The sequence below is a fragment of the Euwallacea fornicatus genome, chromosome 26 (assembly GCF_040115645.1).
Source record: "Euwallacea fornicatus isolate EFF26 chromosome 26, ASM4011564v1, whole genome shotgun sequence".
Lineage (NCBI taxonomy): Eukaryota > Metazoa > Arthropoda > Insecta > Coleoptera > Curculionidae > Euwallacea > Euwallacea fornicatus.
The window spans coordinates 3,148,872-3,165,787 of NC_089566.1; the positions used below are offsets into that span (position 1 = coordinate 3,148,872).

Sequence of the window (16,916 nt, forward strand, 5' to 3'; positions counted from 1 at the left end):
TTCGGATTTACATCATTTTGCACTGGACACATTAATATCTTTAAAGGAAGTTACTTAACGGGAAACCATTAAAGTAAATAGAGATTGTACATTTTTCAGTTCAAATTAATAGCACAATGATGAACTATTTTCTGTTTCTTTAATTCATAAGAAAAAACTCAATTCAGTTGTTTTGAGACATGTAATAAAATCATAATACACCTGCTAAAGTTGAAAAATTGAATATCTTAATTTCTAACAGCTAAATGCATTAGATGTTTAAATGCAATTACAGTATCAAAAGGGGTGCGTCGTTCTGAAATGTCTCGCGACACTCCTGTTATTTACTGGGAGTACCCGTCGCCGACGACGAAGGAAAATACTAAGACCCAAGCGAGATGTTTTGGGTATGTTATTCGCATTTCAGAGTGAATGTCTCGATACTTAAATACTGGAGCCATGAGAATGATTTTTGAAACATTTACGTCACTATATTTATTATTCTTAATGTATGTATTTGAAAAATAGGTACTTTTTCTATTCAATAGAACACTTAATCAGGGGCAAACACACTATAAGTACATATAAAATAATTACGAGTTAAATATTCATACAGTTCTTATGTAGTTTTTTTCTTGATAATATATTATACATGCAAGTAGGTATTTTTATGGTACAGATTTATAATGTTATGAAGGTCAGATTGTCAGTCTGAAATTTCCCTTAACCTAAGGAAAGAAGAATGATACTGATATTTCCTTCAATCCAGGAAAACGTTACACGAATTGACAACACAGTACTAAGAGGTTTTCCAAGCACATCCCTTAATACGAATTTTCAGTTTTCTAAACCCTCAAACAGCGAATAAATGAAACGATTAAATGCCTCGATATAAACTTACTAAAACATTCCCGGAAACTTACGGATAACTAACGCATTCGCAACTATTCGAAATTATTCTGGAAGTTTCTTGCTAATATCGCAGTTCCAGCAGACCGATATGCAGGGTGTAACAAATTCGAGTTTATGTATGAAGATTTCGGAAACGGAAAGAGATGCAAAGTCGGCTAAGTGGAGGCAAAATTTCATATTTTCACGATTAAGAATAGTCCATTTACAAATTTTAAAAAATCCAAATACTTTCGAAAATATCCGATAAAAACCAAAAACGTTGATTTTTATTTTTCGCAAGAAACCCTTATACCTTTATTTAAAGAACGCTGATAATGAAACACTATTAGATCACTATTTGTGTGGTCTTCTAATGGTGTGATCAATATTTTTGCTTGACGATTGGTTTTTGAGATATCATGAACTATTTTTGATTTTGTTATGGGCACCATCTTGGATTTTTACAAAATTCCAATCTATATAAAATTTGCTTTTCAGTGACGTATTATCTTTCAGTATTTTAGTAAATTTACATGAATAAATGTAAAAAAGAAAACCTTATTCGTCTAAGAAGCCTTGAATTGGGCTGCTATTATCATATCTATCGTGCGAGAGGTGTAACAATAGAAATATTTAATTGCTTCTATATAATAGAACGAAAAAGCTGGAACGGGGGATCCCAACCGTCAAGATTGGAGCTAAACCTCAGTTCTCCCAGATTGACCGTAAAATCCCGTACATGGCCGATTTAGGCTTTTTCTCTACACTTTCTTCATTGTTCTTGCGACCGACTAACATGAACGAGATGATTTTTGCGAATTTGGATATTCTCAACACGTATAACCAGTTCTTATTTTGAGCTGCATTACTTTTCTCATTAGCAAGACACTTGGGCACTAAGCAATCCCATGACAAATTAAAGAAAGCCAAGGTGGATCCGATTATCAAAACAGAGAACATGTGTAATTACGAGATCTATTGACCCATGTCGATCCTATCCTTTGTTTTGAAAGTTGGAAGAAATTTTATATCTACGTGTTCTAAATTTCTGTTCGGAGTCCCATATAATAAATGACAATCAGTAGATACGAACGAAATCCACATCACTGACTATCATTAACTCACTCAAATATGAGTTTGACAATTTGAACAAACAAAAGGTTCGGCACGAGGATTTGTTTTGACCTTTGAAACGCGTTTGACACCTTAGATGATAAACTGGTAATTTACAAGTTGAATAATTATAGCATTCAAAGGATGGCTTCCAGACTAACCAAGTTGGCTTCCATATCAACTGGAAAATTACATATAGGCCATCTTGAATGCTGTTAATTTGAGACAATAGATACCTCAGGGGTCTCTACTTAACCTATCCTGTTTATGTAGTCTATAAAGTACTCTAAAGCTATAATTTTAATGACTGTTTGGTATGAATGTAACACTGTTAAACTTAACTCCATGAAGACCTTTTTGATTTTCTAGTTTGGGAAAACTTTCCTTAAGTTGCCTTTCACAAAAACTTATAATCAAAGTGTCCCTGTTCCCAACTCATTGGGGTTTTCATTTTGAGACTAGATTAAATGGGGAGTCTAAAGTCTAGGCAGTTGTACTGAAACTTGAGACTTAAATCATTTCTAAGGACTGTTTGCCCACATATTACATTGTGAAAACATTCAAACTTTAAAAACTTTCAGAAGAGCTGTTGTGATGTGATGCACCTCAAAGAGATTCATTTTCACTTATTATAATTTCTTAGAATAACTTGATGATTTCCTAACCTTTTAATGTATTGTCACTTTAATCATGGTAATTAAGTAGGAGATGGGATTAGTCAAAACTGCATGATTATTTTCAAATGCATGGGTTTATTCAATGACCTATTTATTTTTGCATCATCTTTCTAGTTTTAACTTAGTACAAATTAAAACATTTTGTCATTATTATTATGTGTATGACTTATTAGATCACTCTGAACACCCAAAAATAATTTTGAGTTATTCAAATTTTATCACCATACAATATTTATATTTTACTTTCTTTTAAAACTCTAATATCTGAAACGATAGATACTTCTTCACATTAATAGGTCACCTTGTATGTTTAGAAACATAGGTAATTCCTATGATGTGCAGTTCTAGACCTAAGAACCATGTAAAACAGAAGGTATAAATTACTTCAAGTTACAACAGAAATAAAAAGATTTTTTATTGTAGGTCACTCCGAATTGTCTGCTCTTAGACATCCACTCATCCTACATCTAGCTAGTATTTATACGCAATTAATCTATGGGAGAAAAATTTTAAAAACCAAGTTTTTAAGTAATTAACATTGGGTAAGGTTTTAATAATGACCTTTGCTCCAAAAAGTATATATTAGATAAGGAATAATTATATTTTATAATATGGAAGTAAAAATGAATTTACACTCGCCCTAGTGGGAAAAAACACAACTTTACAGAAATATTTCCAGCATCACTAAGGTTCAAGCAACTTCCTACGGTACTTTTACTAGATACAACTAGGTTAAATAAGCGGAGATCTTATTTTATAAACTCACCGTTTAAATATCATAAAAGTCATTGTAATGATTCCGTTGGAACATGAGCTTTTTGAACGACTAGACGATCACATGTGCGTATTCTCAGTTAAATGATTTTCCACGAACATTACGATTACGTACTTCAAACTTCAACAAAAACACAAACAACTGTATATCAAACGAACCGTGCTAACTGTGAAACTGTTACTGTGTACTGTGTGGAATATAGGAACTAAACAAGGGAAAATTATTTTTATAAACAAATGACAAGTGACAGTTGTGAATTTTTAATTTTCCATCAATCACAAGTTGTCACAATCATATCACAGATTCGTTTTAGCTTTCAATTCACCTCCAAACAGCACCTGATCTTTTTTCTATCGAACTAACAAAGAGCAAGACAAGTTTCAATGCAGGATGTTATTCGTCATCGAATAACCAAAATATGAAACGATTGGATTATAATCTAGTGGCGCCATCTACTATCTCTTCCATAATACCATTATGAGAAGACAACATGGAAGACTAGATACAAAAAAAAAAGAACAGTTTACTTCATGGAAAACGAATATTGAAAACTAAACGTTATCTGATTCTGGCTTCTTTGTAAAATATTTGATTATTTTATGTGGAATAACGATTTTTTTAGTTTTTTCTGCGACAGTGATTTGATCATTAACTGTTATATGTAGTGTAGAGAAATGTGACAGCAAAAGAACAAGACACAACCTCAATGTTCGCTTTTATTTAAATTTTAAAATCACAAGTTTCAACCAAATCCACAGAACTAACTATCTTTAACTCATTTAAATCTATGTAAAGTAAATGTTAAAAAATGTTAAAAATAAGACCGCAAGCTTCTCAAAGAAAAAAGAACAATATTATTGTTAGTTGATAACTGCCCAGTTCACCCGAATAATAAACTGAATAACATAAAACTTATTTTTTCCTCATACATTTTACAAATTCCTATATTGGTTTTGTACACCATCTATCAGTCAGGGGTTGTATCTTCTACAGCTTTTTAAGTTGGTTTTGCACGCCATCTGCCGGTCAGCGCACTGAACTTAATACAGATTTCTTCCTCCTTCATTTTAAAAATTTCTACATTCCATTCATTTTGCACGCTCTCTACAGGCGGGAAGGTGTACTTAGTGCAGTTTTCTTCTCCCTTCATTTTACAGATTTCTACGTTGGTTTTGTACGCCATCTACCGACCAGTGACTATATCTTCTAAAGATTTCTACCTTCTTCATTTTACAGATACCTACATTAGTTTTGCTTGCCATCTACAGGTCAAGGAGTTGTACTTAATACAGATTTCTTCCCCTTTCATTCCACTGTTTCCTGCAATGCATTTGCAAGCCATCTATAGGCCGGGGAGGTGTACTTAATACCGTTTCCTTCCCCATTCTTTTTACAGATTTCTATGTTGGTTTTGCGCGCTATCTACCGGTCAGAAGTAGTATTTTCTAAAGATTTCTATCTCCTTCATTTTATAGATTCCTACATTGTTTTTGCACGCCATCTACAGGTCAGGGAGCTGTACTTAATACAGATTTCTTCCCCCTTCGTTTTACAGATTTCTATATTGGTTTTGTTCACCATTTACAGACCAGTGAGCTGTACTTAGTATAGATTTCTTCCCCCTTCAAATTACTGCTTACCACTTTGGGTTCTCACTCCATTCACCGGCCAAGGAGTGACAACTATTAGTCTTCTTACCCTTCACTAAAAAGAGTTCTTTTTCTTTAAGTTACCCAACCATTTACCGCCCAAGGGACACCCACTACAGTGCCCCCGCAGCACCATAGGCGTAGACTTTACCAAAAGACGGTTTTCCTTCGCTTTTCTGTTCCTTTCTGACCAGGATACAAACAAAATTCGATGACGCTAATAGAGGAGAGAGAGTGTAATTAAATATAATAAAAAAAAAGCTCATGGACCAGAGTATAATTTGGAGTTTATAGCAGATTTACAGAAAATGTTGGTGAAATTTTGATGAGGTTACTATACAAACTATCAGTAATTGGTTTCGCCATTCCACCTTATCAAAAACATCTAATATGGAATTTGATTCAGAAGATCATATTTCCTTGGCTGAATTAAGAAAATAAATTAATGAATTCAGTAAATTTTTATGATTTTGTAAATGTTGATGACAAAATTGTAAGAGAAAAATTATCTTATACAGACTTAGTAAATTAAGGACATTAAAAAGAATTTGCAGATGTTGAAGATAATGATACTGAAGAAGAAACTGCTGTTACTACAAAAGATTTAGTTGTATACACTTTAGAACAATAGGAAAGCAATGATTTTTTTTTCTAAATTATATAAAATTAAACTGCATCTGCAGTAGACTTACATTTAAAAAACCTCTTGTAAAAGAAAAATAACTAATTTCTTTGAAAAATAATTATGAATAATGTAAATTTCTATATATTACATTTTTTAAAGAGTTATCTTAACAAACAAGTACTTTATTTTTGTTCAATTAGGCATTAAAACGCATTTTTTTAAAATTATGTATGTAATTTGTTTGATTCTTATAAGATACACACTTGGGTACAATGAACTAAATTTCTTGGTCCCCTTAAGTCCAGTATAAACGGATTACACTATATATTATTTTGTTTATGTGGAGCTTATTCTGAGTCCTGGAATTGCATTTTGCGGTGTCTAAGCATTTACTAACAATGTTTTCATTTCTCAAAAGCAAGTAATGTAGTGATCGTTGGGATTTCGTCTACATATGTCTTGTGAAAATTCTTTCAAATCAATGGGAGTCATAGCTGCCTCCCGTCTGTTAACAAGAATTAAAAGAAGTCGTGTGTTCTTTGTAAAGAACAGATATTTATAAGGAGAGGATATATAGAAACCGCAATGGCCTTAAAGTACCAGCTCATGGCTCTTCACTTAAAAAAAAAGACCTTAATACGAGGTTGTCAGTGCTCACTACAGGAGACAATAAAAAATACATGAAAAATTGGAATAATCAATAAAACCCTGGCTCAGGGGGTATGTCACAGCCGCAATATCTTTTACGCAAACAGAGACTTCTTATTTCGGGTCAATAAGAGACTTAACAATAGTTAAATATACTCAATAACCTCCATTCATACTGACGGCAATTAGGGTTATAAATAAACGATTCTACCATCAATTCCTGTATTAAACATTTTCCAATTTCAGTTAGTTCAACATAAGTCATGTTTACAATCTACCTATACAAACTTTATTTATATTTATGTGTCAGTCCCAGTATATTTATCCATTGAACATTAAATATTTTGACCTAATAATATAATAAGAAACCGACTTTCTTTTGAAGTACCCTTTCGATGCTGCACAATTCGGATTTGTTAAATGACAAAGAGTATGTGTACGATAGGACGATCGATAAATAAATTCGTTTTGTGCTAATCTTGTAAGGAAGAACATTACGGACCAGAATTGGACGAATACAGATGGGAATGAATTGACTAGAACATTTAATGACCTCTTGTAAGGCAAGCATTGGGTCATGTGAGATCCTTAATTGAACTAATTCGTAAACTTACAACAAATATTTTTGTCTTCCACATTCCCTAGTACTTTAATATCTATCTAATATCTAAGTTTCTGTCCGGTTTTGCCTTAAAAGTCCCCTTTTCTTGAGATGTTTCAACGCACATTTGGCCGCAGTACATTTTGCTATTCTATAGTTCCTGCCAATTCCTTTAAAAAATCCTTTACCGAACACTTCCACCGTGACTCTAACTCTCCTGCCATCGGCCAATTTCTCGGGTCTTCCAAATTTTGCAGTTTCAGGTTCCAGTTCTAATAATTCTCGAATAGGAGATTTCGGAACTCTGTTAGAGAACAGTTCTATTTCTAATTTCATCATTCGATAATAAACCTTCCAAACATTGTCTAAAGACATTCCAGAATCTAAAAATATTGCCCCTGCTACTGACTCAAATACGTCTCCAAGTGCTTTCGGCACTTCAACGTCCTCAACCTACAATAGTATAATGATCTCACACAATTTATTTTATAAGAATTCAATATATCTTACCTCTTCACACTCAGTTTCAACGACCAAATAAAGCTCATCTAAAATATTATGTCCTCCCTCCTCTTGTAGCCTAATAAACCGTTCAATCACTTCATTTAAACCCGGCGACAAATGCCTGAAATATTTGTGAAACCCGTGCCTAACAGCCAAAGATGCAAATATGGTATTGTTCACTAAAGCCGATCTCAAATCAGTCAAAGCTCCAGGGGAATGCATTCTAAGATCTTCGTATAAGTGTCTGGTTATCAAGTAATCTAAGACGGCATCTCCTAGAAATTCCAGCCTCTGATAACAATCAGTCAAACGATTGGGGCTATAAGAAGCATGAGTCATAGCTTGGAGCAAGTAGGATCGGTCGCGAAACTTATAGCCAATATGCCGTTCAAACTCATCATATCCATCCAAAAGGCGATCCAACTCATGATCCGCATTCGGTATGTGTCTTAATAAAGGAGATTTTGGAATGTCTACCTATTTGACAATTAGGGAAAGTTGATGAAAATATATTCTGTTCCGCTATAGAAGGTGTTTGGTAGTCGGTGGTGGAAACTCAGCAGAATTGTAAAATAGGTCATTCTGAATTGATTTAACAAAACTTAGTCATATACAAAGTGTTACCGTTTTCGAGATATTTAGGATTTTTTGTTTTTCAATTGTTTTGGTGCATTGAAATAATAATTTTGTCTTTAAGAAGATTGATAGTACACATTCCATAACAATTTACCTCAAATTATTATGATCCACATGAAATAGTCAGTTTATTGCACATGAATATCACATTGAGATCAAAATAACTTGATTAGAAAATCGAAATAAGAAATAAAAATAGCTATTTTACAATCTTGCTCAGTTTCCTCCACCGATCACCAAACACCCTGTATAATAAACTACGCGTTAAATCAAACGCACCGGCATTTTCTTGGTCATCGTTAAATAACTCTACCTCCAGTCTGCATTATTCCAAAAAATGATTTTCACATCTTTCGAAACCTTGTTTCTTATACAATCAGAGATTAACATTTTTTTTTAGTATTAGCTCAATACATAGTATAAATAGAATCATTGATAGATTTACGTACAGGGATATAATTCAAAACTTTATGTTAAAGATAATTTACCCTTAAGATTCCGTTTTCAACACGACAACAATCCTAAACAATTCTCAAAGTTAGTTAAACGATTTCTTGGAGAAAACATGCCGATTTTGAAGTGGCTTTCCTAGTCGCCCAATCTGAATTCCATAGAAAATCTGTGGTAAATTGTTGATCAAGGATTTCGAAATAAAAATTATTCAAATTGCGATAAACTGTTTACTGAAATACAAGTGGCAAGATATTGATCCAGCAATATTAAACAAATTCATTGAATTAATATCGCATCGATGTCAGGTAGTCATTGACAATAATGGGAATTTTATCAAATTTAATGGCTTGGAAAAGGTCTCAATTGACTTTTTTAAATAATTTGAAGAAAAATTTAATGTTTTTATTTTTTTATTGACAATAAAGTAACTTTACTAACATTTGTTTGTTATTTCTTATAACGCGTTTTGCGACAAATAACCTACATGCATAGGAAACAGATCAATTAACATATGGATAATTTAATCAAACAATTCTATTTATCTATTTACTTTTGGCCGCTACTATATATCGGAACTCAATAAAAACATATTACGAGTGCCACATTGCAGCATATTTAACTGGTCCAATTTTTTACATAATTTTTGTGATTACATAATGGAAACATAATTATACGGCTGCCGGTGCGTTAATTTGACATACAGTTTACTTACCTCGCCATAACTGCCATCTTCATTTTTAGGTAAAACTCGAATTCCCAACCAAGCCATAAACAACAAGGCACCTCTAGGCCCACACTCAATAAGATACGCTCCTATAAGAGCTTCTACGCAATCTGCAATGCTTTTATCTGGGATGCTATGTTGAGTTACTAAATTGTAAGGAATGAAATTAGGCAAGGTGTGCAAGCTTCGCTCCCGGACCATGGAACAAACTTCTTCGATTGTCATGTTTCTGGTGGCGGCCATATCAGCCACTGTCCAACAATTAGCAGGAAACTGAGCATCTTTAAGTGCGTCTTCCAATTCTTTTGGCACGTAGAAACACGGCGGAAGCCAATTGTCGTGTGGATCAAACTTCGTTGCTATCATAAATTCACCTAGACGTTTTCTTTTGCCCAATTTATACAAGTTTAAGTTGCTAACTTGTTTTGATCTCAAGTGACTTAGCTTGCCTTCATGCACGTGCTCGTATTTTGAATATAAGTAATTCGTAATGGCGTATTTTAAAAATGAATCCCCGATGGTTTCCAACCGTTCTAAATTAATTCCATCGTTAGCATTAGACATAGTTAGAGATTGCAACACGACATTAGGACTTGGGCCCGGATGTGAAGCCAGCTTTGGCTGTAAATCAAAACTAAACTCGAATTCTTGAGAGAGATCGTCATATTCGTTTACAAATGGATGGGAAGGCACTTCATCGAATTTCTCAAAGCTTATTTGGCCGACATATAAACTGTTTGAATATCCGTCATATGGTTGCATTTTATAAACTTCCATGTTACCATCAACAACGTTACCCGGTTTCCTACAAAACTCCTGATCATTTTTTATTAATATACCACTCGACATGATGTGTTCTTTATTTCTGACACACGCTTTGTGGAACTCTCCCCTCAATTCTTCCGTTTCGGAACTATTATCGTCAACTGTCCAAACATTGTTGTCTTCAACGAGGCAAAATGCTTCGTCCTTCGTATTGTCATCGTCAACGGCTTCAGCCTGATGTTCACCGGTGAATTCTATCCGTAAGCCTCCCCACTCATGCCCAGAGTCTTCAGAATCAAACTGAGAGTTTTCTTCCGACATGTCGGAACAATCGTCTTCCCATCCTCCGTTTGGGTAACAACTTGTCGGAGAACCGTATCGTACTATCGAGTTCGAACTCAACGTTCCACCAGCCATTTCATTTGACCAAGTCCCTATTTCCATACCCCAATTATTAGTTTCATCCGCCTCATCTTCACGACCAGAATCTGCATTAGAAGATCTGTCCTGATCTAGATCATCATCACTGTTTGTTATTATTTCGGTTATTTTTAAGGCCTCTAATTTTTCTTCGGCTTTCTCTTGCAAAATTCTCAATTCTTCTTGCTTGCGGAGCTCCTCTTCTTTTGACTTTTTTAACACGTCCGACAAATTCCACCCAAAATTCAAAGAGGGCCATTTAAAATCTGTAAAATGATTTTTGAGAAATTTTTCGAAATCATTTGAAAAAAGGATTTTCATAAATCTCGGGCAACAGAATGTACTCATATAGAGAATTTTTACAACTTTGTTTTTCGATTTTCTTCATGCACCAGAAAAAAGAGAAGCCCAAGATCCCTTTTAACGTTTTTTTATTAAAATTCTTAATGAATCCGTAGATTGGGTGGGCTTTTGCCAAAGGATTTGAAATGAAATCAGTCAAAACCTTTAAATTTCCCATCAAATCTTACTTATTGATGAAACTATATTTTCTAAAGAAATGTTCCTAATATACCCACGAGAAGACTGATGAAAATCCACATGAAATATTACAAGTATGTTATCAGCACTAATTTTTAGTAAATGCGTAGGCCGAAATTATAGAGTAATCATTTAACTGATCCATACTTTTTGCCTCTAAGATTAAATGGCTGTATATCATTTATCCGAATCAGTGGATAGGTCGTAAAGGCCTTGGCCACATAGTGTCTCAGTTTTAAATAAACTATATTTTTTTAAGGTTATCTTAAATTTATGGTGTATACATTGCCCGGTAAAAACGTTGAGGAATTCAAAATGTAAATTGGAAGTGTTAAGGAAATGAAGATAAGAATACCTCAGTGATAGAAATGAGGTTACAAAGGTCTCTAATACTGCTTTTTTGCTCACATAATGTAATATAATCAGTAACAAATATTACACATCAAAGACTTCCTACAATTGATTCTATTGCGCGTTACGATATTTTATTGTTTTGGTCAATAACTATGTGTTTTATGAAAAATATATAACAAGCAAAATCAAATAGAAAAAAGGTAAGATATCAAATGTAATATTTCAAGTAAAATAATTTAGTTTATTTATAAAGTTCTAAGAAAAAAAAGAGACTTTGGATTTCCCTTTTTCCCGGTGGAAAAGGAAAATCTCAGAAATATTAAAAAAGATTCTTACATGAAGATATTTTGTTTTCTAAATTTTTTCAATATCCCCTTTATCAAATTTTTCAAAAAAAAACTAAAATGAAGTTTTCAACATCAACCTTTAAAGCCTGTATATGTGAATAACTACTCCTATTTTTTATGGAAACATCAATTCCTAAAGTTCTTTGTATTGATTAGGAAACACCCTGTATACTACTGCTATTTAAGAAAATATGTAATATGAATTAATCTATTTGTGAATAAATAACTGACCTGCGTGAAGTTGAGTTTTTCCCAAATCCAAATTTGCAGCTACTGTAGTTCGTATTTGGTCAGCCAATAAAAGCGCATTGATTCGGTACAAAATACATGGAAGAGCAACAGCTTTTCGCCAAAAAGACGCTGGAAATGGATGAATAGCGCACAATTCGGGTACTAAAATTTGTTTCTGCTCTAGATTTTCTCTCTTGGCTCTTTTTGTTTCTTCACTACTGGTTGGCAAAGCTACTCCTTTTCTATTCACGTATCTGGGAGTCAAGAAGTTTAATCTTGCTGAAGTGTGATCTACATCTAGTAAATATTGGTCTAAGTTTTGAATTTGGATCCCATATTTTCGGAAATAGTATTCCTCGAATGTTTTATATTCTGAACCCGGAAATGTTGATTTGGGGTTCAAAAATGAACAAATTTCTGCCACATAAAAGTACTGGGGTTGATCTTGGTTCCTATACCAGGGCATTACAACTGCATCTTTGTATTCCTCAATGTCGAATACGTAACCCTTCCGGTCTTCATCAGAAATTAACCGAGGCACGAAATTTAGATTCTCATAAATTAAATCTATAAATTTCCAGTCAACTTCCACGCTTTGCTGGACTGAAGGGAAGTGAATTTAAAATTCTTATATGAACTAAGAAAAACGACTTACTGTCAATTGTGGGGACAATTAGATAATTCTTCATAGAGCTTTTTGGATCAAAGAGCATCAAATACTTCTGAAGTCTTAAGACACTTGTGAAAGTATAATTTACAAACTCTTGAACTTTGCGGGTTTGCTCTTCATCTACTAAAATATCATCAGAACATAGAACTAGTTCAACACTAACTTCACCAGATCTAGTAAAAATTGGAAACGCACTAATCTAAAAATTGCAACTAGAATTAAATTTACATTACGGAGCCACAAGTACACTAACCTTAGGTACTTTTTTTTTTGTTAATATCCCAAACCCTTGTGGCGACTCTTCAGGTGGATATATCTTCCTTCCTCTAGTGTTTTGTTCTTCTGGTAGAGGACAAGTTAGGGTCATCACAATTTTATACAAATATGATGGTTTACCAACTTCAGGGTGGCAATCTAATAATGCATCTGCGATTTTCTTGTAATAATATTGGCGCCTTTTGGTGGTACCTTAAAAAATAAGAAGTAAAAAATTTTTCAAATAGAAAGAAAGGGTGTTTTGTCTTTAAGGCAAGTTCAAAATTAAATGAAATCGATATATATCGAAAAAAAATGTTATATTAGACACACCAGGTCTAATATCAGAATTCTCATCAAATTGTTCTTCCAAGGTAATATTAGTCCAATCTTCATCTTGTGGGACAAAATTTTCTTTACTTATTGGCTGGAGCTGATCATCCAGTTCTCCCAATTTATGTAAATATTGGCATAATATGAATGCAGCGGCTCTCCTTGAAAGCAAAGAATTTGCCATTGGTGGGCTTGTGACAGTTTGTTTAACAGGACTGTTTATGGGCAACCTAATATGACACACCCATCCTTCAGGTAATTGTTCTTCAGACCATACTGGCGTTAATCTAGTGAAACTGTCACTAGGTAGTTTGGCACAGTACTTGTTTACTAATGCTATTGAATTAAACAATGTGACATTGGGAGCACCATCTTCTTTCAGTGGCTGATATGGTGGACAACATGCAGAATAGCTGTCTGCTATCCATTCTTCAGTTTTGTTAGGCTCCAAACTTTCACACCTTCTTAGTAAGGTGTTTTCAATTTCGTTATATTCGGCTAAATGCGTGACAAATTTATCAACTTCATGTTCATTAGGAAAAAGAATGTAGTGAGCTTCTGATGCCCTGGCACGCGCTTTGCTTTGAATGTAGCTATGGAATGTCTCTGGTAAATCAAATCTAACAACCAAGTTGCACTTTGGGAGATCACAGCCTTGCTCCAGAACCGCCGTAGATACAAGAATATTACATTCGTGGCATCTAAATTTCCTTAATACTTCTTCTTGAGTTTTGTGCTCTTGCTCAGCTTCCCGCGGCTCTCTGGTGATATCGGCCACTTTTTCGACTGAAAACAAAGCAGATATCCACCAAAAATCATCATCTTCTTGCGATAAAACCTGTAAAATAATTGTTAGAACTTAATAGTAACCAAACTATCGTTAGTATATGTATACTCTAAACTTACACAAAGCAAAGCAAAAATAGCTTTTGCTTTATATCTATTGTGGACAAATATCAGGGCACACAGCATATCCTCCACTTGCATTCTTGGAATTGGCCGTTTTGGCTTTCCTTTGCCCTTTTTGAGTATTCCTAAAGTAGCCTCATTTTCTGGAGTCTTTTCAGATTCCTCTTCTATCTTTGGCTTTTCACCTGCTGGTTTAAATTGTCTTAAAGTATTGATAAATTTCAAAACCTTGGAAGTGGAGTAATTCCTCATTTTTTCTATTTCTGTTTCATATTTTTCAAATTCATGATCACATATAGCCCTAGTCCGAACCAAGGTAGTTAATGTCATACACAGCAATAGGTAATGCCGTTCATAGGGTGTTTTAATCTAAAAAATATATATATTTTTTTAGTTAATGTAATGAATCTTTGAATTAAAATTCTTGCCAAATCACTCACATAATGTTCATTTTTACTCCAACTTTAAAAATGAGTGATCTGAAAATTAGGAAAACATTCAAACACACTTTGGATTGAATTCAAGCTTGGACGATGTTATTAACCCCCAAAAGATTCTCCAATATGGATAAACAATTTCATATAGAGGATTTAAAATGTCATGTATATTTTTCAAAAGCTTACACGTTTTATAATGTTCTTTAAAACAATAAATTAAAATATACCAATGGGTCATTTGGTTTTCAACATTTTAGTGACATACTGATAAATCCTTATTTTGTGGGTATCCCAACAGTATCTTCATGTACAGTTGGAGAATTAGGAGTCCTAGTCAGAATATATGATATATCAGCATTCAGAACAGCATCCCCCCTTTTAAGAGTGTATTTCCACAAAAGATACCTAACCTGTAAATGATTACAGGAATACCAATGAAATTTCTAGGAGAAATTACACATTCTGGATAGATGAGCTGTAAACTATTTGTAACCATTACTATAACACTCTTTTAAACACTCTTTAAGCTAATCGATAATGCATTCATTTGTTTATAATAAACAATCACAAGAGTTACCTTATGATAGAAGGATTGAATTTAAAAAAATAACAGTTTTATCATTCTAGCCCTGTCACCAGACATTTAACAAATTACAACCCCTGGGTGGAAAATACAGATCTGGATGTAGCTATATTTTTACAATTTTCTACTTAAATTTCAGAAAAATATGCACAACATTCTAAACCAACATCTACAAAATTGTGTTTAAAAAAATATATATATTGAGGCTTTTTTCCAAAATTGTCACAACTTGTTACTTCACATCAATGCAAGCTGTTGTTACATTTTCAAGTTATGTGTCTTTAAAGTTAAGGGCAAAGTTAGCATTATGTGGTTGATTTGGTCTGCAGTGTACTTTTTATACATACTTTCAATTTTTCTATCTTAGACAATATGTTTAGAACAGCTTTATCAGCACCCCAAGGACCTAAGTCATCAAGTATTGCTAAATAATTATCCAATAAAGCAATAGGCAGTTGTTTTGGATCTGGAATGTCTTTGAATTCTTCTAAAAACTCTTCCTCATAAATTTCACTAGGATCATACCTATGGTCTTTTAAAAAGTCTCTGCATTGGTTAATCAAAATTATCAACTCTTCTTGCAAAGGAAAAGGGATGGACTTAGGACACATAATTAAATATTCCTTAGGATGGCAAGATAAACGAATCAATGTTACTATTTCACTAGAGGTATCTACTTTGGAACATAAAAGTTTTTCCAGCCTTCTAAGTTCTGCCTCTAATCTATCAGATTGTAATTCAGTGCCTAACAAACCTGTTGTCAGCCCTAATATTCTGGGTTTATTGCAGTCCTGGAGACGTTCATATTTATTCATAATTTCACTAATTCTTACTTGTCTGCTACCATTCAAGCAATTGTCAATAACTAATAAATTATATCTCTCAAGGTTTAGTAAAGAAGTAATACTTTCACAAAGTTCTGCAGTGCTGACAATAACTTGGTTTTCTTGGAACAAAGCTTCAATATACATGTCTTCTTCAAGTAAACTTATAACCTTCAAATCTGTAAGGTATTTTATATGAGAAGCAAGAAGTGCCACATTTTGCTGGTCTAAAATAAGTAATGCCTTTTTATGAGGTGCTTTCCGCATCTCCCAAGAATATTCTTGCAAGAGTTTGACCAAGAGGAAGGCTTTCGATGAACTAGTACTAGAACATACTATTGTGTTTCGTTTTTTAGCAGATTCAAGTAATTCCACCTGGTATTCTCTGGGGGTAAAAATATGGGTGTAAACATTTTCGTTCATGTAACAAGCCATCTTTCCGTTTATGTGTTCTCAGATGTTGTGGTGATAAAGATGAAAGGTTACACTATTTTCAGGAAAATACTACCTGAGCACTTGGTACAAAAGTTTAAACTGCATTATCTCTAGGTCGATATTCGAAATATTACTTTAACCTTTACACAAGAAAGATATTTAGTTTTGGGCAGGTAATGGGTATTCATAGTTTTTCATAAAACTTGTAACATTTCTTATTTTCTAAATAAAACAAAATTAAAATAAATATCTAAAGTCCATTAAAGTATAGGTTAGGATTAAGAGATGGGAAGTAAATTTTGGAAGGGAGTGAAAGGTAGGAGGTTGATATATTCAAAATGACATGACACTAGATGAATAAATATAGATTCGATGACTGCAATTTAAATTGAAACAATTTAATAATTGAATTGTTTGAATCAATTTTTGCAGAAAAGCAATTAATTAAAACATCAATATTTAATAAAAATTTAAACACTTACCTTTTATCAATTATCTGTAATTTTGACAATGTTAGATATTTTAGAAAATGAAGCAC

At 33.4% G+C, this 16,916-nt stretch overlaps 2 protein-coding genes across 5 annotated transcripts in view; both read right to left on the bottom strand.

The window, feature by feature from the left end:
* LOC136347123 (furin-like protease 1) overlaps positions 1–3,656 on the bottom strand; it is a 36,243-nt gene extending 32,587 nt beyond the window's left edge. For 2 of the 3 annotated variants that reach the window (XM_066296815.1, XM_066296814.1), the window contains exon 1: positions 3,427–3,646. The gene's annotated coding sequence lies outside the window, so the exon portion shown is untranslated. Of the gene's footprint in view, positions 1–3,426 lie in introns of all 3 variants that reach the window. The other variant, XM_066296816.1, reaches the window with a different exon arrangement.
* A 2,906-nt stretch (positions 3,657–6,562) lies between these two features.
* Dcr-1 (Endoribonuclease Dcr-1) lies at positions 6,563–16,728 on the bottom strand. Of its 2 annotated transcripts, XM_066296882.1 has the most exons (10): positions 15,964–16,094; positions 15,467–15,910; positions 14,097–14,468; positions 13,191–14,028; positions 12,856–13,070; positions 12,588–12,801; positions 11,933–12,535; positions 9,264–10,726; positions 7,469–7,939; positions 6,563–7,411 (listed from the first exon to the last, which is right to left on the bottom strand). In XM_066296882.1, the coding sequence occupies exons 1-10, from the start codon at positions 15,964–15,966 to the stop codon at positions 7,025–7,027; spliced, it is 5,010 nt and encodes a 1,669-aa protein (XP_066152979.1). In that variant the 5' UTR covers positions 15,967–16,094; the 3' UTR covers positions 6,563–7,024. The 2 variants fall into 2 exon arrangements, with proteins under 2 accessions (XP_066152979.1, XP_066152978.1); XM_066296881.1 differs by having other exon boundaries at positions 15,467–16,728.
* Between the last annotated feature and the right edge of the window lie 188 nt (positions 16,729–16,916).